At 39.7% G+C, this 23,951-nt stretch overlaps 1 protein-coding gene across 17 annotated transcripts in view; it reads left to right on the forward strand.

Moving 5' to 3' along the window:
* raskol (Ras GTPase-activating protein raskol) overlaps positions 1–23,951 on the forward strand; it is a 262,564-nt gene that overhangs the window by 175,656 nt on the left and 62,957 nt on the right. For 10 of the 17 annotated variants that reach the window (XM_022084520.2, XM_022084516.2, XM_022084517.2 and 7 more), the window contains one exon: positions 21,277–21,336. The exons of 4 other annotated variants lie outside the window; for them this stretch is intronic. In XM_022084520.2, the coding sequence (XP_021940212.1) occupies positions 21,277–21,336 (60 nt within the window). Of the gene's footprint in view, positions 1–388; positions 594–4,958; positions 5,251–21,276; positions 21,337–23,951 lie in introns of those variants that run through there. 3 more of the 17 variants (XM_022084522.2, XM_087351003.1, XM_087351005.1) reach the window with 3 other exon arrangements.

Consider the following 23,951-nt stretch of genomic DNA (forward strand, 5'->3'; position numbering starts at 1 on the left):
TATATTTTAAAGATTCCAAATGAAGTAAACAGACAAACAAGAAAGAGTTTTGTTTGACTTCCATATGTAGGTCGTATCTTAAATCGGTAACTTTTTTAAGACGCTTTTGTGACCAATACAACTTCAAAAAGTTAAGGTTCATCGAATATTTTTAAAATATTCCATTGCCTTTCTTTAACACGTTTCGGAAACTGGGTCTTGTTTTCTTCGTCAGGAAACCTTACCCCATTGTACCCCTTAGAAGTTGATTTCGAACGGCGTCTCGAGCTGGTCCTAGTTGTTCCCGTTTCACTGTTTGTTCTTGTTGTACTGCAGCGGTAGGAGCGTCTCCCTCCAGTGCAGACAGAGACAGACGGTGTGGGGCTCTGTGGTGTTGTTGGACCGCCACGCTAGTCAGTAGGCAGAGTGGCTCGTGCCTCGTCTGTTGCGCACAGCCGCGTGTTCGCTAGCTCGTCTTGGCCGACTGGACTCGGCAGTGCTGTGTGATTTGTGCTGATGTTATTTGACAAGTGAGTCAGGAATCGTGTGTGTGAATGAATATTGTCTTTGATTTTGGGGGTGGTTTGTTCTTGTGATACGAAAGGATTTTGAAGGTAAAATATGTTGTAGAATTATTAAAATATTTTAAACCCAGGGATGTTACATATTGTTAGAAATTTATATCTGGGGTTGTGGTGTTTGAAAAATCAGTTGGCGAAAGCTGCATCGTGTTTCGTGTTTTACCCGTGAAATATTACAATATTTCCCTAGGGAATAATTTTGTTGTCATTTCAGGTGGGTAGGGAAAAGTTTAATTCTCATGTCCCCTTGGGTGCATGGATTAATATTATTCTTAAATAGACTTTTTAGTTTTTGTATGAACTTTTGTGTTTTCTGTGAGTGATTCTATGATTATGAAGCTTAATGACTCATTGTGTTTCAAACTTACAGTTAAATTTGTAAACCTTTTAACTTCGTTTCAATACATCAGAGGATGGGGTGTTCTGAAAATAAAGACAGCAAATTTTACATCAATACAGTTCACATACCAGTCATTCTGTTGTTTGAAGTCCCACGTTTTCTTTTCCAATTAAATTATTCTTTTAAAAGCTTAGTGTAAATTATATTTACCACCTGCGTTAACAATCAATAACTCTGCATTTAAGTCATTTCCAGACAGAACTGAAGTTGGATAGACGTGTTCTGTGTACTCTACAGTCTTACGTTTGCTTACTGTCTTTTTAAACAGATGTTCTTTTCCAAAACCTGCCAAGGGCAAGTTTATATCGAAGTAAACAGGGAGTGAATTGTGTAGCTTCTTCTCACACACACACCCCCCCCCCCAAAAAAAAAAAAACTTAATGTTGGTGTTGAACATTCAACAGTAAATTAAGGACAGTGAATGCTAAATAAATTTAAAACCTCTGCAGTACTCTAACGTGCTTAAAACTCATTCGGTTTTCTCAGCTAGTCTTCACGTCTCTAAAGAGATATTTTGTAAACACGTTTTGACTACGTAATACGCTTTTGAAAAATCTGCGTATAGTCTGTGTGCAATATTTATACTATAGATATATAAATATTTTATTGACACCAAAATTGCTAATACCAAATTATATTAAACTGTTCATACAAGTCCTATTAGATTCGTAAATTCATTATGATTTGGGTTTTATTACCCACGGCTATTTTATTTCCTGGTTGCGTACCAAAAGCCTTAGGTTGAGGAAGTACACTTGTCTGTCGCAAAAACGCGTGACCGTCATAGGTGCACGATCTGATGTTATTCGAAGAAAGGAATTTGTGTACAAAAACGTGAATAAAATTGGAAGATGGCTGTCTTTTGGTTTGATGCCCCGTGTAGTCTGGTAGACGTATTCCACCGTTTCAGAGTTCCTTCCTGCCTCTTTCATGTGGGCGATGAGTCTACCAGACGTTTAATTATAATGCATTTTGATATCGTTTTTATTTAACAAAATACAAGTCAGTATTTATATTTTTCACGCTTGTTCGGTTCTTAAATCGATTCTTTTTTATGTTCAAGTAACGCGTTCAAACTAGACGTTTTTCTCTCAGAGTCCACCGCATCCCGTCCCTTCCAAGAAAAAGAAATCATCATTTCACAGAACCTGGCATCTCCACTGACATTTGTCACATTTGTAAAGTAGCCAACATGGCTCAAAGGCTGTTAAAAATCAAGGCCACAAATTAAATTAGCTTAGACACAATAATAAATATTTTCAGGCAAACCTAGGACTTAATGAACTTCTGTCACCCGAAAGATACGTTTTGTTCGTACGAAACGCGCCTGGAAGGTGTGAATTCGTTAAGCGTATAGAGCACTAACAGACTTCGTACTTGGCAGGTTTTGTAGGTCGCTTAATGCTTTTATGCGCAACTAGTTGACGTGTTGAGGACTCTATTAGAGGTTCCGTCGAGGCCAATTATTTTGATAAAACAGCTGTGTAGATACAAAGGGATTGGAGGCTGTCAGACTGGGTGCTCGCAAAAATTTAATCTTTGCTGTGCTGAATTTCAATTAAGAAGAGGGCGTCTGTCGTTTGTTTCAGAGTAGTTCGTAATTCAAATTGATGAAAGCCACAAATAGCTTCTACTCCAAAGAGATGTTACAAGAGTTAATTTTCTCCCATATACGAAACATCAAAGACGCTGGAGTACTGTGTACGTCTGACCAACTTCTCCGAGGTTCTTATTCATGGATTATTTCTCGGCGCCATCTCGGCCCCATTTTACGTAGCATTGAACAAGGAATGGTTATGATTGATGGGTTTGAGGTGGAAAGAAATGGGTCGTGGCCTGTCGTAATGACTGTCTTAGCATTTTGTGTGGGAAAAGTAATGAAACCACAAAGAACTTTTGTCGAAATTATAATATAGGAAAAGCGCACTGGTGTGCATAAGAAAGTTTTCCTGTATCTAGTTCGTCCTAATCCTTGCTATATTCATTGATGTATTTGGTTCTGTTTTTACATTTGATCAGAGAATAATTGTATCATGACGGTGAGCGTACATTAGTACAGATACTAATATTCTGCTGTCCTTTTAGCCGGGAGACATTTAAATAAGTGACAAACGCACTCAGATGAGTTGATAGAAACTGTGTATCCGTAGGGCGTTCTTCGTCACAAGAAAGCTGATAGGCTAAGTTTAACGTTTTTTACACACGCGGTCGTACCCGAACTACATGCATATTCCTTTTCTCGCTTCTTATTTTATGGAGCTGTCATGCTCATTGACATGTTTGATTAAACCCTGTGCTGGCTGTTTCATTTATAAACATGCTTGCAAAAGAAAGTGTGTCTCAAATTGGAGAACAGTGAAATGGTTGATCCTATGCAGGTATGAATCCGAAATAAAATTTACTTTCGTTAATTTAATTGTACGTGTGTATTTGTTTAAAGTCCTCGCTGTAGACCACCATATATTAAGACATTAACTTGTTTTATTTCAAAATGTGCTGTTTTCCCATTGAATACTGTCATTTTGAGAGCTGCTTCATAAGCTTCGTGACAAAATGTGTAATTTGGCTTGTCTTTGAATGTGCCGTGTTTTGTGTTATTAACGAGCCGGTTGTGTACACTTCAATTCTGTGGGTAGAATTTTTGTTAATAAGGAAATGAAATGAGACGGTCCTAACATATTTCAAGTTTCTGTTGCATTTGCCCAGTTCGATCAGCCGGTAACCCGATTGAGGTTTGAATCACGTATTCCCGGAACCACGCCATCGTGTTTGGTGCGTTGTTGTTATGCAACTATCATCTTGGATTTGACATAATCGATCAGCTAGTGATAAAGTATTCTGCATTAGTTGATGCTGGAAAATTGGAGGTAATTAATACATTGTAAATATGTGTGTGTTACATTTCCTATTCAAAATGGTTCGAAACGATGTTTTTTTTGGTCATCATTGCTTTTCAATTTTGATATAGAATTCATAGTTAGGTAAGCTAAAGAAAACAAAGAGGGAATTGGAACTGAGCTGGACACTACAGCTTCTGGTCTGATGTTAATATATGGGCAAAAATATGGAACTGTAAAGAATAACACATAAACTCTGTTAGATGCTAGCAAGGAGGAGGTTGATGAAATAGTAAATGCAGCAAAGAAAGAAAGAAAGAATAAACATGTCCAAAGACAGATCACAGATGTGCAGCTGTTTTCTGAACCCATCTCTTCTGTATATTCAGTTGCTTATGAGATGTGCTTAGAAGTTATTGGAGCCTTAGATGTTATAATGAATGTTAGAATCAGTAGAGGGATTTAGTATCTTCAGGAACGTGTTGTGCAAGGAGTAATAGGCGATTAAAAGAAAACATAACATTTTTACTGTAGGTGTAGAAATGACTTTACGTAGTTTGAAGTCAGCTTTTTATTAAGTGAAATTTTATCTTGGACTGAAACTTAAAGTAGGCCTAAATAAAATATTCTGGCGGCGTCCAAGTGTTGTGACACAAAGCATATTTGCATATGAAGTAATAAATTTTACTGAGCATAAAATATGTACACAGATAACTATAATTTGTACATAATCCAAACGAGTGAATGCATAAGGAGCTACTAGGCTGGTTAAATTAAATTTAACTACTAGTACTTACGAACGGACTGTTACGTTAATTTCGCGTGTACTTGACACATTTATGTTGGTCACTGCTGAAGTCGGCTTAATCCATGTGGTATTACAGAACCGTCAAAATATATATTCACTGAACTCCGTCAGAAACGAATAGGAAAGTATAAACGTCTTGTTGAATACTGTTGTTTTTCTGGACGAAATCCGTTGTTTAGTATGTTAAAAACGATAAAACATATTCTGTTGGGTTCGCTAGAAGGGGATGACCCGATTTCCTTCATTCTGATATAATAAACGATGATATTGATACAGAAAAGTAACAATATTAAATTAACACACAGTCGTTAAAACCATTTAGAGTCATATAAGATCTTATTGACTTGTTGCAGAAATCTCATTGGACGTATAAATGATCATATTGACAGTTTTACGACGTCCTGTTGGCGGTATATTAAAGTGAAGTGCTATATCCGTAATTATGCAGAAGTGCATGGCAGTATTTCTGGGCAAATCAGAAGACCTTTTTATTTGTCGATCGTGAAGTGAAGATAAATGGACGACAGACAATGACACTGGATAGCAACTCGTCTGGCGGTGGCAGCACCAAACGAATTAGCCGCAGCTTCCATTCCTGTCTGCGTGGAGCGAATTCACCAGAAGACGAGGATGGAGGTGAATGTGGTGAGTTATGACCTTCGCAGAACGGCAGCTGTCAGTAATTGTAACTCCCTGTTTTGTTATGCAAGTTTACTTGTTTCATCGTGGATCGTTGGTTTCCTTGTAAGTACCGTCCATGGCTGGAATTTTGTCGCGGGTAGGTTTCGGAAACTGAGTAAACTGTCCAGGTCGGCTGTCGGGCTCGTTACAACGTCCAGTGTGTACTGGAGCTCTCTCTTCGGGAATAAAGCAGCCGGGGCGTGAAGCCAACAGTTCGCCTTCATCTAGTGCCCAGGTGAAGAATTCCACTTCTACAAATTTTTGCATTGTATGATGCTTAGTTAACCAGGGACAACTGTACCTTTACCATTTACGTAATTTTTGGTAAGGAATCTCTTTTAAAGCGACCACTTGAAAAAAATAGGAAAAGATTAGACTCATGGTCATTAGAGAAATATGAGTTACTTTGGAATGGTGCATTGAACTGGCTGAGGAATCCGTAACAACTGCAGACTCATTTGGAGTCGTATAACGTATTTCTGAACGGTGAACGAGACGTGGAAACAAGCTGTCGTGGTGTAGCTGAAGGTATCGGGCAGTTTATTGTAACAATATTTGCCTGATGCCAGTATTTGGTTGATGACGAAGTCTTCTAATGTTCGGCAAAGTCGTAGTTGCCTACGTCTTCCTGAAAAGAACCAAATCAATAGTACGGTAATCGAGGAATTGATTTTTTTACATCCTGTTGGACCATTTCCAAGTCTCCGGCCTTAACGGCCATTACCAAACCCTTCGCCTTTTTGCAGGGGTTTTGCCTTATTCGTAAACCACCCCACTAATATTCCCTGTGTCTTTAATGTTACTCTTGTAACATATAGTTTACTTTAAATAACCCTTGAGCAATCTTCATGATTTTACGGAGAAATCTTTCTCTTTTCGAAGTTTAAAATTATACGTAGACTATAAAATCCTTTGCTGGGGTTATGTTAGGGTGTTGGCTTATCGGTTTTTGCCGGGTTTCACGTCTGTTTGCAGCTTGCGGTTCTAAAACCTCCTGTTTTCGAACGATGTTGCCGAATTCAGGGAGGTTACAGTGGGTTGGATATTTATGGGTGGACGAGAAGTGGGATCGGAATGCTGACAGGGGAAACTTTTTGGAAAGGGTTTTTTTGGAAGAGTAATATCAATGTGTAAGTTAGGGGAACGTTGAACACAATATAGAGTAAAATAATTTCTGACTGTAAGTTGTGTTGTTTGCAGTAGTACGGTCAGCTCAGGTCTGTAACTATTATGAATGAATATCTAGATCAGTTAGGTGTGCTAATTAGCGACAAAAAGCATTTGGAAAATATTTTGTACTCCGCTGAAGTACGTTATAGTTCGGTTTCTTTAATGTGTTAACAGGACTTCGACTATAAATCCATTAATCAGTCAGTACCATTGTTTATTACTTCCGTATTTCCATTTTAATGGACAGAAAACACTTCCTAGGCCAATTCTCAGTTCCCTGTCAGTGCCCTTGAGTAATGAATGTATTTGTTTTTTTAACGAAGCTGTATGTACTGTAAGTTTATGTATTGTAAAATGAGACGAGAGTATTGCATAAAATTGGAGGAACTGCTGTCTGCAGGGGTTACAGGAATGACTGAAGAAAACGATGGACGACGTCAGTCAGGAAAGATTCGAACTCTAATAGGTTATAATTCGCGCTACCCTTACTCCAGTCTCTTGGGCGAAATTTATGGTATCCACCCAAGAATCAGCATCGATTCTTTATTTGATGTTTTAAAATTTCATTTTTGGGGTAAATTTGAAAGTTGCCCCATTTGGCTTATGAGCCAGAATTTTGTCATTCCTGTTCAAGGCACCGAGATTCTGCTTTGAGCATGGCCCAAGAGGGTTTCGTTACAGATTTACATATTTACGACTCTATACTTTAGAGGGCAGGGGGCCGTCTGAATCTGGTACACAGAACAGAAACATTTAACTCTCAAAATTCATATTTTACGACCAAACTGTTCTTTTACCTATCAAATCTGAAATCGATAATGCAGTAGCATATCTTCGTGGTTTTGTGTTGGAGTTCTGTTAGATATATTATGTAACCAATTCTGTGAAGAAAGACCCGCAGTTCGCAGCATTTCAGAGCATTTTTTTACCTTTAAAACAGTTTTTATTCAACCTAGAAATCTGATGTAAAATGTGATTTAGCTAAATTCAAAATAATTACTAATAAACTTTATAAAGATATCTGTGATATACTTTTTTTCTTTTTGTCTTGTATGTAATTTGATGTTGCCGCAATGTAACACAAATGCAGTCTGGTTTTGTATTTTATTTGCGAGTTTAAGCACATTCTCAGCTTGAAAAGTTCGTGTTATAGCTAAGAAGGAAGGAAGGAAGGAAACGGTCGTGGCATAATTTAAGGCACCATGTCGCTATCTGGGTGGAGAGACTGAGGAAACCCACATGATAGACGGCCTCTGGGTCGAGATTCGAAGCCATGGCCTCCCGAATACGAAGCAGAGGGTGCTAATCACTCGGGTGCTGCGTGGTGTGAAGCCGGCTAAATGTCTCTTGTGCCACGAGCGAACTGCCGTATTAATATGCAGTGCTATTCTTAAGTCACGTGATGAATTACTGATTTGATCCTGATTTCGTGCGTGACGTGGGTTTGAGGAAACCAACAGCTGCTGTGCGTGAGTGCGTGCCAAGAGGGAGGGGAGTCGAGACGTGGGCGCGATTGTCCTCCAGGATGGCGGCTTCACTTGAGCTACATCCGGACTCTGCTGTTGTATTTAATCCATCTTAATGCAATGGTTAAGAGCGGGTCGTTCTCTAGACCATAAGTCAAGTCATGAGTTGTATTCCGGTCACATGTCTTGTTAATTTATTCCCTACATTTGGCTTCCTCTTGTGAAATTTGTTTATGAGGCAAACGTAAGTCCTCGTCCGTTGTGGTGTTCTTCCTGTTTCTTCTCATCACTTTATTTTGCAAAATAACTTCGTCCCTTATTTTCGTTGCATAGTTTACGACACTTGTTAAATACTACGTTAAACATTGGGTGTGAAGGATATGGTCGTGGCCTGTTTAAGATATTAGTCTAATATTTGTCTGGAGGATTTGAGGAAGGTCATGAGTAAACTCTGGTCATGTTTCCTTCCCGGTTATCGAACCCAAAACCTACCTACGAAGTAGGATTGCCCATCGCTCAGTTGCGGTTTTCGGTGACTCAACGATTGTGAAGTTCGTTTTCATGATGGTGATGTTGAGAGGAGTCATATATTTTAATTGTGTAACCGTTTACATAGTTATTTTGCGAATAAATTTCCTTTTGTGGCCTGATGCTGAATGCATGACACGCTTCGTATTCGGAAGCTGCCAATTTCAGATTTTGGTCCGGAGACCACGTTTCACGACAGAGTTTCGGGGGTTCTTGTAATTCTCTCTATAGGCAAAGTCCGGATTTGTCCTTCTGGCTTATGTAAGTGTCCCTCACCTTGAGCAAAGCGTCGTGGTGACGTCTACCTGACACCTACGCTTGGCGTGCGACTACGTAATTACCTTTTTAAAGCGCCCCTCACGAACACCCACACGAGTATTTATCATAACAAAATATGGCGGATCTAGTGCACGAAGCTGAGTAATTCTGTTTGAAGAGCATTGTTACAGGTGGCCTGAAGGCTGTGCTGCTGTACGCTAATGTGCGAAATTTATGCACAGTGTGCGGTACCAGAGTCGGTTTCTGCAAGTTTATCTTAAACCCTTTTCCCATAAATTAGGTTTGGAAATTCCTTATATACATGTTGGTGGTTTTATACAAAGGCCTTTGTTTCGACCTCGTATTAAATGCAGTGGCAGTGGTATTTCTGTGTTTAGCCTCATGCTTTGGAGGCAAATTATTGGGCGTGGAGGTAAATTTTCACGAATTCTAACCTCGGTTCCGTGTTTTCTCTACTGAAATGAAGTAAAACTTGCTCGAAATACAAACACTCTGACAATATTTGTATTAGAACAAATCTATCTGGTACCGAGGTTAATAGTGTGTGTATTTTTACCTCCACTCCTCCGTATCTCTTCATTGCGTGGTATTTTAGGCAGAGGTACAAGTCATTTTAGCTGCGGGAAACGGATATATAAGCAGTCTTACGAAGTGAATGTAAGCGAAAGCCGGTTAAGTAGCGATAAAATTCTGGTAATATGTATTGGATTTAGTTGTCTTATCTGATTATGTGTACGCTTTGCGTCGTCCTAGAGCGCTAGTACTGGGGTATACCTCATTTTAGACTTTGGTGTTTTCACCAGTTTATGGTTCCTGCCGTAAAGAAATAACGACGTTGGTGTTCCTTTGATGTGGAGTAAAATTACTTCATTAACACTAACGTTTTCTCTTAATATTTTCGTTTGTACAGTCTCAGGAATATTACGAAACATAAGTACTAAATAGGATTCTATCTACGGGCGTGGAGGGGTATACATGCGTAGCCATCCATCCATCCATCCACCCCCCGCCACAGAATATTTTAGTGAAGACTTTGCATAGGAAGATTACTTTGAATGTTTATCTGTTTGCGAAATTAGCGGAGAAGCTCGGTAGTTTTCATAATCAACTTGGAGGTGGGTGGGGGCGTGGAGTGTTGCGACAGGAAGTTTAAAGGAGGACGGAAGAACCCTGGTGGACCGCAGGAAGGAAGTGACGTTACTTCGGCACAGTCATGGATGGACGTATCTTCAAGTGCGCACAGAGATACAACTGAACTTCTCACATATTCTTAGATTTTTATTTATTTCATTCTTATCTTCTCACTTTGCCTCTTTCTTACTTTTGTGGTCTCCCTCTAGTTTTTACACTTTTACTCTTTACTGGAGGTACTGATACGAAATTATTTCAGCAATATTGCGCTGACAAGCAAATGCCATCAGATTTTGCTCTGGGATTTGAACGAAAATGGGGTCAACGGAAAGTAGACCGAAAAATAGAGACAAGTATCTCGTCTTTTCGTACAGTAGGCGCCGGTTTCTGAGATAATATGCTGTAAAAAAAATTTCATTTGGTGTAGCTATAATATGAGTTTGTATGAAGATTTCTGTCTTCTGGGTTGTTGCGCTGTGTAGTCTGGTAGATGTTAACCAACGATGACAGAGGCAGTATGACCTCTGAAACGTTGGTTAACATCGACCAGACTACACAGAGCAACAACCCAGAAGACAGAAATCTTCATCGCCCTGATGACGGAGGCAGAATGACCTCTGAAACGTTGGTAAACATCTACCAGACTACACAGCGCAACAACCCAGAAGACGGAATTCTTCATTCACACCGCTGTGAAAACCTCAAATCTTACGAGTTTGTATTAGTTGATTTTGCTCCTGAAGAGGTTCTGCAGTCGAGTGAATAACGTTGACTTGTAATGTGCGAGTCGATCCCATACGTCCTTGACATTTTTGTCTTGTGCCAGGAAACATTTAAAAAACCGTCACAAGTAACGAATACTCGCTTCAGTTAACTGCGTCTTACAAGCTTCTGTGACTTTGTGTACTCGCTGTAAGAAAATTGTACAACTGAATTGTTCACTGTCCAGAAACAAGATACGCTGTAGTCGGTTCTTGGGAAATGTCGTTAGCATAGCGTACTCCGAGCTGTTAACAAAGAAGTGGATGTCGTTCTCTTACTTGGACGACAGCCTATTGCATTCCTCTGTACCTCCTGCCCACTCGTGGCTCATAATAACTGCTGTCACAACATGCATGTGACATTCCCACCAGGAATGCCCATCTGAAACATGTGGGCTCTTCTGGTATTCGGCGTTTGCATGTTGCAGGCAAATGAAGGCGACTTTGCCAGAGGTAAGCATGTCTGCTGTGTCGGTAATGGGCAGTACTTTCAACGATAAAAATTTTCGTATATTTGCCACAGAAATAGTCGTTGAAATCTGTAGGTGATAATGTGAACTTCGCAACTGGGTGGGTGGAATTTATATTTGAAATTCAATTCTCTGACCTTCATCATTTACTAACAAACCAGTGTTACTATATAACTCAAGGGTCTAGACCCTGGCTTCTCACCTTTAAGGCCCCGGTTCAGTCCCAGTACCTTCAAGCGAGAATTTCGGTTGATCAGACGACCCTCGACCAGGTTTCTGTCAGAGTTTTTCGGTTTTCTCGTACTGATCATTATCTCACCATTGCCCCATATTCATTTATCACCGCGATGTGCGATAGCCCTGAATAACCAACGCGTTATACCCTTTGTTCCTTGGTAGGGGCTTCATCTTTTACCCAGCACTTGACTTGGTCTCGGAATAAGGGTAGGTTTTTATTAATAAGTAGCCAAGGTACTTAGTTTACCTTGCGGAATTGATAGCAGTTCAGCTGGCGAAAAACACAGCTACTGATCTTTATTTTTAACGTGAAACTACTGAACGGTCTAAAAAGTAGGCTAGGTAAGTTAAAAAAGAGAGAAGCAGTAGCCATGCTTGCTTATGTTGTTGCATAATGCAGCATTTGTTTGTAGAAACTTTCCCAGTACGTAATGTTTTCACTGGCGCCGAAATCTTGGCACGCTACAATGACTGCAACAGTAATGACAATTTTAATGCAACTTTTACGCACTGAATCTGGCAAATGAAAGTGTTTCTCGATAGGGTAATCGAAGAAAAATAAAATTCAAGTTAAGAGAAATAATCGATTCGATTCATAGTGTTAGTTCTAATAACCAATACATATTAGTGTATGATATCCTGACTAACTTTTCTCGTGGTTTTCCTTACTGTCCCAGGCGACGTTGTGAATCAGAGTGGTACATTCAGATAAGGCAGGATCGCTTTACTTGCTCGTCGTTATATATTTGGTAACTCTTTGCATGCTACGCACGACATATGTCGCACAGAAGCACGGTCTCTTCGGTTCGAGGTCTTAACGGTGGTTTAGAATATCAGTAGAAAACACGTTTTGCCATGTCACGGTAAGTTCTCTTAAAGCTTACCAGCAATATAAATCACACGTTCATGGAACAGGTTTCTTTATCAGCATACGAACGGATTAATGCGGGGATATTCAGGAGTGTGACGTAGATACATGCAAAATAGGTCGTAGCAGACTTCGCTCTCGTTTTAAAAACCCAGTTATTTTTCCTTCACAGTATCATTAGTTGCCTACGTTTCATGGTAATGACTTTGTATTAGAACATTACAGGACGATATTTTTGGAATTCGGACAGAAAATAGCTCGTTTTTAGTTACCAGGCCCATAATGTCATTAATCATTGTTCGCCGTTGGGGAGTTTCCTGTCCCAAAAATTATTATAAAAGACGAGACGTTTGTCTGCATATGTTTAATGGGTTCTTCAGTTTGTGAGTCTTAATTTAGATCTTGTAGACGAATTAGTAACTCAGGAAGACGTCGCTTCCAGAGACTAGTTTTGTTTTGCTTCATTTTGAACACTTCACAGCAGACTTGACTGAACGTTCCGGGTAAAACAGGCGACTTAATTACTACTCTTCGTGGTATGATTCACCAGGACTTTGTCAGCTGTTGACCAGTTGGCCGTACATTTTATGTTATAGCCCCTAAAATTCCTTATTCGCTTCTCAGCCTGATTGGATCCTGTGCTGTAACGAGATTGTACGTCAGGCACAAATATACTGATCTCCATGTATTAAAACAAATAACACACACTAAGCGTTGTTGGTGTATGTCTTGTTGATGATACCGGCATGGCCTTATTCTTACTGAAAGTTTTGGACGACCTCGTTTTCATACCACATTGTATATTTCGAGGCACTTAGTTATAAATTACAAGAACTGTGGGAAGTTAAGTAACCTGAATCACACTTGTTTCCCAGCCAAGGAATTACTTCATTATTTCGTAATGAATAATGTAATGTACTCGTAATTTGGCTGCTGATTTGGAAATGGGAGAACATTTTCTGTAATTAAACAATTCAATACTTTTGCTACATTACACAATAACTGCTTTTTACTACAATTAAAGGTTGACTAATTTTAGAATTTGTCGTGTGATTGCATTCTCTTCTTGTTGAGGTGAATGGGATTGATTTATACGTGATTCTTTTTCTCAAAATGAGATTCTCTGTTATCAGTAGCCCATGAAAAAAAGTTCGGGCTCATTTCATGTAAGCAAATAAGCATGTTATAAAAACACGCACTCATACATATAAAGTGTCCACGAACGTTTTTTGCCTAATTGAAGTATTATTGAATTTGTAAGAAAGCATGCACGTCATTAAACAGAAACTTTGCATCATAAGGTACCGTCTTCCTGAGTGAAGTAGCGGTTATCTTAATTTGTTTGAGTGTCACTTACAGGTCTGCTCAGAACTTTTTAAATTTATAAGGAAACTGACAGTTGTAATTTATATTTTGTTGATACTGTATATTATGGGATTCTTCTTTGAATTTAATTAAAATCAGACATGGACTGAGTCGCTGAAAGGTACTGCAGATAAGCAGACTGCCAGACGGCGTGACATACATGGAGTGTCCATTAGCTTATCGTCGTTCAAAGGGAGGTTTGAATAGTCAGTTTACAAAAATTACATAAAATTGTATACGCTTAAGTATCAATTCCTACATCACGACACCCCGTTTTTGTAACAGCGTCTTTTAAAACACGGTTTCCGATGTCTCTGGATGTAGCAACTGACGCTTCAGTGTGAAGATTCTGGTGGTAGTAGCCTACTGCGTTCTGTCAGTGTGTGACGCCTTTTAAACTACTGTGCGTTCAGTCATAAAGTTTAACGTAGCTCTCACATCCCGGCTGGAACTGCGTGACTCGCCTCCAAGCGCTACAAGGTTTTCTCGGCAAGAGTTAAACCCCCGAAGGCGATCTTCGACTTTGACAGCTGTTACCAACCGATTGATCAGATAATGCGTTGTTTGGATCGGTCTCAGCAGTGTACAGGTTTGTCATTCTGGTAGTCAGATGCAGATAAAACTTGACTCCAGGTCACAGAATCAAAGTCCACTGGCCACGTCGCTGGGGCATTTAGGGTTTGTTTAGCAAGTTCCACGTAACACACGAAGCGTCTGTAAGTGACGCTATGAATCATTTTCAGGAACAGTCGACCAATTAGGCTGTCCCTGTAGAGCCACTTTCAAAAACCCAGTGCGCTCTAAGATTTAAGAATTAATAGCGTTCCATTTTGTGTCTAAGTTTTGTATCGTTCTCGCTGTAAAAGGAGATCATTTTCTTTAACACCATGAACCATTTCATCTATGTAATGGAAAAGTGTTGTGTTTTCTCTGCTGCACGGACTGAATTCTTAGTATTATTGAAACGGTAGTGTTTCCGCGGTACACACGCTAGGAATCAGCTTTTTATATTTTGTAACAGCAACATTACTGATTTCAATTACACAAAAGGAACAGTTGGTGACACACCTGCCTCGTGTTTGTATGGTCCCGGGATGGAATTCCGAAGCTAGTTAACTCGACATGTCTTCGGATATTCTGGCTGACCACGTGATTGATTGACTGAATGCTTGTACCGAGCGTCGTGGCCGAGTGAATTTCAGGGTAGTACCTTTGAATTAGGTCACAGCCGCTTCCTTCCATGTCCTTTACAGTTTTTTACTTTTTAATCATGATTTCATATTTGACGCTCTATAGTCCGAGATGCTGACAGAGTGTTAATGATGGGTCGGTACTGACTGATACAGACAGGTCTGTGCCTTGTTTCAGCATTCTTTCGGAGATGTACAGCCGTATCAGCTGTAAAGGTAATTTCGCGTCGAATGTTACGATGGTTGCATTCGATGAACTTGAAACGATGGAGGAAGTATCATGGTGTGTTTGAAGAAATTCCGGAATTCGCATGGAGTTACTGAGTAAAACTAGGAACAAACTCTAAATGTCCTGTAATCTGGCCAAAATTCGAATCGGATATCTTCCCCCTATTTTCTCCAACACGGTAGTCACCTATAAGACCAAGGCGAGAACATCTTCGACATGAGAACCACAAATCTCTGAAAATATGTTCACACAGATTCATAGAAAGAGAACCAGTAGTTCAGATTGCTACTTCTGAGACCCCTCTCGAGGTACCGCCGAGCGTGACTAAGATTCTCCGAGCCCTGCAGCACTCCTAATTAAAGGCGATCTCTAGGACGTGCACTTTACCCTTTGGACTCCCAACCCTTCCACAGGGGGGTGGCAGATTTCGCGAGTCAGTTCGCATATTTATGCAGTGTAACCTCGTCCTAATTTTACTTCAAATCGGGAGACAATCGACTGCATATCGTGGTACCCAGTCATTATCATAGTTCTACACTTTCGTTGAAGTGATCGTTCGCTATGGTTTTGAGGACAACCAGAAGCCAAATGCCAGTGGATAGACGCCTGAGACTTGAGATTATCACGGCAGGTACGCATATACGTAACATATTTACATAACGTATCATTATTAGCGTCTTAAATTTTTAAAGTCGTAATTTTGTAACTGTGAATGTGTGAAACTGTTTATTTAGCTACTACGTCGAATTGTTCTTGCATTGTATTGAAAGATGGGAGTCAGGTTTGATATCATCATCATTTGCCTTTTTTTTAAATTTAAGAGTGAATCCCAAAATATTTGAAATCTGCTTTGACTATCGTATCATTAATATTTTTAAATGCGTGAATGACCTTAATCAGCAAATTAATAATTTAACGACGTTTGAAGAACGGTACAGGGATATCGGTTGCCAAATTTGTAAGGGGCAGCTACAAGTATCTTTTTCTTTGGGAAGAAACAATGGCTGAGAAAGTCCGATGTGTTCTACGTAACGTTTGATTCCTACCATTTGAACCAGGCCCTGTCCCGTGCAAACGCGTGGGGGCTTTCCAATCTTGTTTAGTTCTGATAACTTACGCTGCACTGTGGTTTGTCGTGCATATGGTTTTCATATGCATGATTTGGAATGTTAGTTCTTGGTTACATCTGGAGAAATATTCTTGTTTCTCGGACCAGACTTAAAAATCGGCTTGGTGAAGGTGAGTAGTGGAAGACAATGTAGAATAAACAGACAATATCGCGAGCAAATCTTCGGGATATCAGACCTGCGAATAAAATCAAGCTGATAGGGTACCAAAAAACCTGTGGACTGGGTCAGAAGCTGTCGGATTCATATTAAAACGTTGTAAAATGTTGCATTAAATTTTCTGTGTAGAATTAAGTGCATTGCCTCAATATTTCAGTTCCATTCCCATTTGATATGAAGTGGACGCTCATGAATATTGGCAGAGCGCGGTAGACGAGTCAGTTCGAAAAATAATTACTTATCCTACCGGGCTTAAAACATTGAAATGTTAACCACCCCCTTCTATGTAGGTCTGTGTTACCAGTGATTAATGCACGGCTGAATGAAATGGACTTTATCGGATGCGCAGTGTTAAGACATATTAGAATAAAATAGCTGCATTTGTGATGTTACATAACGTTACATCGTTCTTTAGTCAGCGAAATGTTTGGGAATTGACATGACGTCGGAGTAAGGGGGGATTGTTTCAGCTAGCGACTTGCACCTTTACTGAACATCGTAATTCCGACGTCCAGAGTTTGGATATGAAACCGCAGACCAGCGACTTTGAGAGTTTGCATAGTTTTCCTTGGCTCCTGTAGAAATTTACTTGGAAATGCTTTGAAATAAGCTACGACCACTTCCTTCCGCATCCTTTCCGATCAACAAACAACATAACCACCTTTCTGCTGTCGTCATAACTTATTTTGGCTCTGTATGATTTGAGGTTTTCACAGCGGTGAGTATGAATATTTCTGTCTTCTGGGTTGTTGCGCTGTGTATTCTGGTCGATGTTAACCAACGTTTCAGAGGTCATACTGCCTCCGTCATCAGGGCGATTAGAAATCTTATTTTGGATTCTTATTGAATGGGTCCAGGTGCAATGGAGGGTAGTATGTTACGCTCTGCTCCGTGCGCATGTGTAACATTGGAAGGAACACCACCGCGCAGGTCGGTGAATACCTGCTTTGCCGTCCCGTTGGTGAAACCAAGTCGTAACGAGCCGAGTTAAAATTCACTGCTATGAACAGGCCCCGAGTAAACTCGCGAGTTCAGAATTAGGAGCTGCGTACCTTAGCAGTTGAAAAAGGAATTTTTCTGAAACAATTTTATTTCACCACATGAGTCAGGCATTTCAGAGGACCAGAGAACTCGCCCCCCCTTCCAGAACACAGCCCTGTGAAAATGTTATCCCCTGAGAGTGCAGTGCTGGGCCGACTTTCTTGAATTATTCACGATATTGCCAAGACTGGGAATGGTTACAAAGTGTAGCACGTGTTTCGCGGTCCCTCACGAACCTAGCATGTAGGTGGAGTAATGTTTCGTGTCGCGATAAGCAACTGGCTGGCTGGCTAATCACTTCGACTTCTTATGAGCGATGCGTGACTCAACTGCAGTTTTCCTACCGTGTGTTTCAAAGTCCCTGTTCGTATTAGTCCATTAGGCTGAACCGGCCATTTGGAGGACCAGAGGACGTAACATTGTAGTCTTACTGTATATTTTCTTCTTTCGAGACCAAAGTCCGTTACTTGACCAAAATGACCCGGTTAAATGGTTAGCACTTGGGGAATACCCGAGTTTCATACAGTACTGCCTATGCTGTTGACAAGGCAACTTTAAGTGTAATAGGAATTATTTTTTTCATTAATCAACTGAACTCTTTTCAGTCGAGTTACATGGTAGTTTATTCTTGAAAAGCTGGTATTTCACAGATCAAATTGTTTTCATGTAAGCCTAAGATCCTTAACGGCATTTTCAAAAGCTCGTGAGTGGTATCAACTACTAGTTAGATGGAACCTTCAGGTCCTGTTCCTCCAAAATCAATTTTTTTTCCATCTACACATACCCTAAGTCGTAAGGAATATCGTACTTTACAGTTTTCCTTGCATTTTTAATTTTGTCCTTGCATGCTGTATGCCTCATCCTCCATTATAATAATCACACTAACAATAAACGTAATTGGGAAAAAGTGTAAATTATGAAACCCCTCGTATCAGCATGTCATTAAACCCACGGGTTCCTAACTGGTTACTGCGTGCAGTGTGTGTTGTGTATACAGCGTCGTTAATAAGCGTACGAACGATTCGGATCAAGGTTGATGGGCATTGTTTCACGCATCTTATTATTATACATCCAGTTTGAACCGTTCATGGTGTTGGTGTAGACAATCGGGGGGGGGGGGGTGCAACGCGAATCACATATCAGTGGAAGCATGCTGGCATCGACGCTATAGGATACGAGGCCTTATGTGGGGTTAATACTCTCCGAGAATTCGTTTTGACTTTGATAACTGTTGGTTTTTGGAGGGTTGTCACGAGAAATTTACATCCTCAGTACTACCACTACTACGAATAAATGATATTACTGTGGAATATTCCGTTTTCTTTTTATATGCTTATATGCTTTCAAATCATATATTTGTGTACAAGTTTGTATTCTCCCTAGTACCTCATTTTACATATCTAGTTTCATCTGCTATCGTCACTGCATCGAAAATATTTCATAACCTCGCCATGTTGTTTAAACTGAAGAGTTCGCTCAACCGCCATGTCGCATTAATCGATGTTTAGAATTTAAGGCACGACTTTCCTGCTTAGAATAAGCTGTTTTTGTTCGGACTTTGTACAGAGACGCAAATTGGCTAGTGCGGACAACTTCAGATCATATTGTAAATGGTACTTTCTGTTAAACTGGTTGAAATAAAGTTGTAATGTACAAGTATTGTCCAACATCGAGACTCGCGACTAAAAGAACTACAAACACTTGGAACAACGAATTCATATTCTCCCATGTCATTGTATAAACACATTTTGCTACTAGTTCTATAGTGACTGAGGAAAATTACCCATTTATACTGAAGTGGTTGTTTGTTTTGTGGTTACCTGATAAGGCTACATCACTGACTGAGAAAATATATCGGATAAGAAATTATGAGAATGATGATAAATTATGAGTCGGAAGGGAGGAGAAGTGAGTTCCTTCGGGCACTTTGTACACCATTACTCACGCTGTTTGAAGAAATATAGTCGCTTTCCAACACCGCATTCATCGTCTTACAGTCTCCCACTTAGCCTGTTTATGCCTATAGCGTATCAATACTGGACGCAAAATATCCGTGAGCCTTGTCTCCGTCACAGTAAGAGAGGAAGGGAATTTTTAAATGGCATGGATGGATCAAGACTTCATTTGCGCTATCGCTTCCTCGACCTCCCCGTTCGTGGGATGGTTTTTGACTGTCAACTCAGCCTCCTCTACAGTGGGTACCGGGGTCCTTTCCCGGGGGTAAAGCCGGCCGGGGCGTGAAGCTGACCACTCACCCCCATCTAGTGCCGAGGTCAAGGAAGAGAGGGGCTATACCTCCACTCCCCCCAAGCGCCTACATGGCGTATAGTGGGACAGCTTTACTTTTACTTTATGAAACTCGAAGTTATCTTGCGACATGAAAACTTCATCTCAATAATAACTAAAAATCTCTGTTCCAGCCTCAAAGAAATTACAACGTGTCTCCATTACAAAAACAAGTGGTGCACGCAGTTTAGAGAAATAATTTCCGTTTATTCTGATAATCGTTCGAAGCCCAAAAACACACTGAAGGCAAAATGGAGATTTTTCAGTTTTTACACTGCGATGAAGGTGTCGAAATTTGTTCTCTGGAAACTTTGGTATCTGCCATTTTCATTCCGATCCTTGTGTGCATGTAGCACCGATCTAAGAGGTCTTAGTCGTTGAGTTTATAGATAAATTAGTGGGCTGTTAGCATAGCGTGTTGATTTCCTTTGCATCCTTGTTTGTTGCGAAAGGAAGGAAGCGAGCAAGCTCTTCTAACAATGAACCCTTTGTGAATGGGTTTCCTCGTGAATTTCCTGTGTTCTTAGAATATCGTGCGTATGGAATTTTAATTTGCTGCCGGTTGTGCATTTTTATGTGGGATGCCCTGAAATTTGTGTTACATGCAAAGGCATTCTCCACTGATAACGCTGCAAACAGTAGTTTCTAACAAGCCAAGTGCTCCACGCTTTCTCTACGTCTTCGTAGTTTGCCCTAATCACGTGACTGGCTTCTGGTTTACGTTGCCCAATTCAGCATTCAGTCAGACGCTACAAACTGTGTTGTGTAAATTAATTATAAAACGTGTTATGCTTCTGAAACTAGATTACTTCCTCCTGTCAGCAGTGGCTTTAGGGTGGGTAGGTGAAGGGATGTTAAACTCAACTTATTATTACTTTATACGACTTTTTTATTTTTTATACAGGTATTGATATTTTTCTCAAACAAGTTTCTCTCACAGTTAACCATTTTATTATGCAATTGCTACTGACAAGTGTATTCTGAATTCTTACATGTATATATTAAGATTTCTGTCTTTTGGGTTGTTGCGCCGTGTAGTCTGGTAGATGTTTACCAAAGTTTCAGAGATCATACTGCCTCCGTCAACAGGGCGATAGCGCAACAACCCAGAAGACAGAAATCTTCATACTTACCGCTGTGAAAACCTCAAATCATACATGTATATATTAAATAATTATGTCGTGTGTTATTTTAATTCCTTCTAGTATTATTTCGTTTTACATTCTCTTGTTTCTGTTTAAATAATGGGTAGGAAACTGGTTTTTTCACACAGGAAATCTAGATGTTCACAGGTTTTTAAATATAAAAGTGTAATTCTAATTTCGGAAGATGGGATGAAAATTATACTCGAGTTTCGTTGGAACAGTAATATGCGTCAGTGGGTCTTCCCCCACTTCAGTTGAAAACACGCAACTTTAAAGGTTAATTGTGCAAAATTGCGCAGGATGCACTTGTAAATTGTGTGCAATGTCTCTCCCGTGTGTTTTCGAGAGCGGAAAATTCTGTGAAGCGGTTTTTTTGGTCTTGCACTGCGTGTTTAAACACAGGCTCTTAGTTTGCTCGCGGATCACATTTCTAATGCAAGAGATAGCAGCATCCCGCCCCTTGACACAGTTTAGTTATCATTTGATCTTGATTTCACTCAACATTCTTTCTTACCTTGTGCGTTTATTTCTGTTGCAGGTGAGTTGAAATCCATGTCTCTTCCGAGAGCATTTGTCGAAGAGAAATGCTCTGATAGAGGTAAGAAGCAATTAAGTTCTTTTGTGATTGTAAATGAAACTCTCGAGTAACTACTGTTCTTGTAAAAATGTCTTATTAAGAAGGGAAAGCCGTGCTCGTGCGTTATAAAGTAACCGGCGCGAAAGATGGTGGCTGACTTTTTGACGCTTCTGTGCGTCACTGTCACGTGCCGTAGTGAGCCAATCAGCTTCGGAGAGTTGGTGTAAAAGTATTCAATGGCGTCAAGCGTGAAGCAGACGCTATTTGTATGTCTCTGTCTCTCTCTGCGACACTCGTCTTTATTTCTGTTGGTCATTTCAGTGCCGAATGAATTATGATTCAGAATTTGAGTGATTTTTAGACTCTCCGGTTCAATGCGTTGACTTCATTACCTTGTGTTACAAAGGACAATGTGTTTGAAGTGAGATGAAGTGGGCTTCATACCATTAATATATATTCGTACAAATCCGGCATTAATCTCGTTTAAAAACAGTTCCGACCTCATTCATAACTTATTTAGTCATACTGGAGCAGTTAATGTGTTTGCTGTAATTTAAACTTAGTCTGTGCAGTGGATATTAATTACAGTAGGATTACTCACTCTAACTGAAATAATTATTACACAATCATATCAGAGACATGTTTATAAACTCAGTAAATCTGTATATTCAGGTTAGTGAAGTGTCTTTATTCGATTTGAATTTATTGGGCGGACTTACAGTGTTATAAATTATTAAACTCGCTTCAGTGGTACCAACAGAAATTATTGTTTACGTTATGAAGTTTTTTCTGTAGCTGTCATCAGGTATTAAACCCAACTTAAATGCAACCGGAATTTTAATGGTTCGAGAACATAAATCCACACATGGATCAAGGAATTGCGTGTGTCTGTTGAAGTCGATGAAATGACATTGAAACGCATTGTGTATTAATTTGTATTACTTTTAAGAACTGACTATACTTGCTGACTACATAAATGCATCTATGACTTATGTAGATTTGTCGTGGCAGATAAAAGTAGGCCCAAAGCTACACGTATTATATATATAGATACAAATTTTTCTTTCGAGATCATGCAATTTTGTCTTAATCTTTGCATGTGAACTGTCTCCTTTGTGCGTAAGAAAAATAGTTCGTGGCATACAGAGTAAGTAATTTCTTTGGTTTGAGCGATCTTTTATCACAATCACGCGATATATTTTCACGAGTGAAAATGAACACTTTTAAAAGGCAGGATACGATAATGTAACCCCCTCCACGTGGCTTGTTTTTCGTTTTTGTAGGCAGGACTGCATGTACGCCGTACTTCGATGGCTTCGACGAGTATTGTTTGGTGTGATAAAGTGTAACTTTTGTGTCAAGCATTACCGGGTCATTGTGTTAACGTGCTGGATTGCATTGGGTAGTGGTCTACTGCCATTCTCATGGGAGGTGTCGTGCGAACCTTGCCGAATTCAACAAAATAAAATTATAATGGGACGTTGTTTTTGCCTGTTCCACACGCAAAAGTATGACCCTCAAACTTTTGAACTGACTTCGATTAAATTTGGTTGACACGGGGTGTGGGAAGGGGTGTACATTGAAAGTTATTCTACAGATGTAATCGAACACTATCATTTTCTTTAAGAACGGTGCGTCGTAAAAAGACAAAAACAAGATGATAATATCTGTATTACATTATGATATCGGCCCACAGCTTTTATTTTAAATATCGTTTTCAGATAATGACCATGAACTACTAAATTGGGAAGCACAGATTTAAGTATCGTATGTAAAACCCTTCTGCTTATATATTTTGCTAAACTTTCGGTTTGCTGTTTACATCCTTTATATAGAACTTTGAAATGTTACCAAGGGCGTATAGCCCATGAATGGTATTTGCATGCAATTATAATTGAAACTGGGATATTCCTTTGATGTTTCGAAATAGTTATGCAGGACTGAACTCTCTAGTGCATATGCAGATTTACATACTTATAAGTACGGGTCTAACCATGGAAAAGGATTTCTGTCTTCCATGTATGTATATATCACACCTGTCAAGCTGATGTTTGTTGCTACAGCAGGGGTTTCCAGAATTTTTCACGACTAGGTCACTTTTGTCAGTAAACTATGTTTGTGGACCGGATTGTGAAGGTCATTTTTAATATGCGAGACCAGTGGCCCATACAGATGTAGACTATTTTTATATTAAAAAGTGGAAAAATTAATTGGGCGAATTAGGGATATTACAGCCAGTAGCGGGTCTACTTTGGAGATCTCTGCTGTAGAGTATAGAATGAAATACGCGTGATGTGTCTGCTGACAAATGAAAATAATTGCTCATTATTCCATCGCTCAGCATATTCGGTTAGTCCTTAAATATAGGTCACCAAGAACCTCTGAATATATTTCTCGTTAGACGACGTAATTTTGACTCGTTTTGATGAACAGAAGTCAAGTCACTTCTGAGCTCTGTAGCCCGCCCGGCCCGAATCTTGGTGTACTCTAGAATAAAAATTTACTTGGATATTATCCATCGTCTAGTAAATATAAAACGTAAAACGACGTTTCGGAGATAGGGATTAGCTCTATCTAGTGGGCCCAACTGTGTAGGAACCTGAAGACGGAGATAGAGTTCCATCTCCGAAACGTCG

This window comes from Zootermopsis nevadensis, unplaced genomic scaffold (assembly GCF_977971745.1).
Source record: "Zootermopsis nevadensis isolate Lab colony 2312 unplaced genomic scaffold, Znev_1.0 Znev_ptg000002l, whole genome shotgun sequence".
Taxonomy (NCBI): domain Eukaryota; kingdom Metazoa; phylum Arthropoda; class Insecta; order Blattodea; family Termopsidae; genus Zootermopsis; species Zootermopsis nevadensis.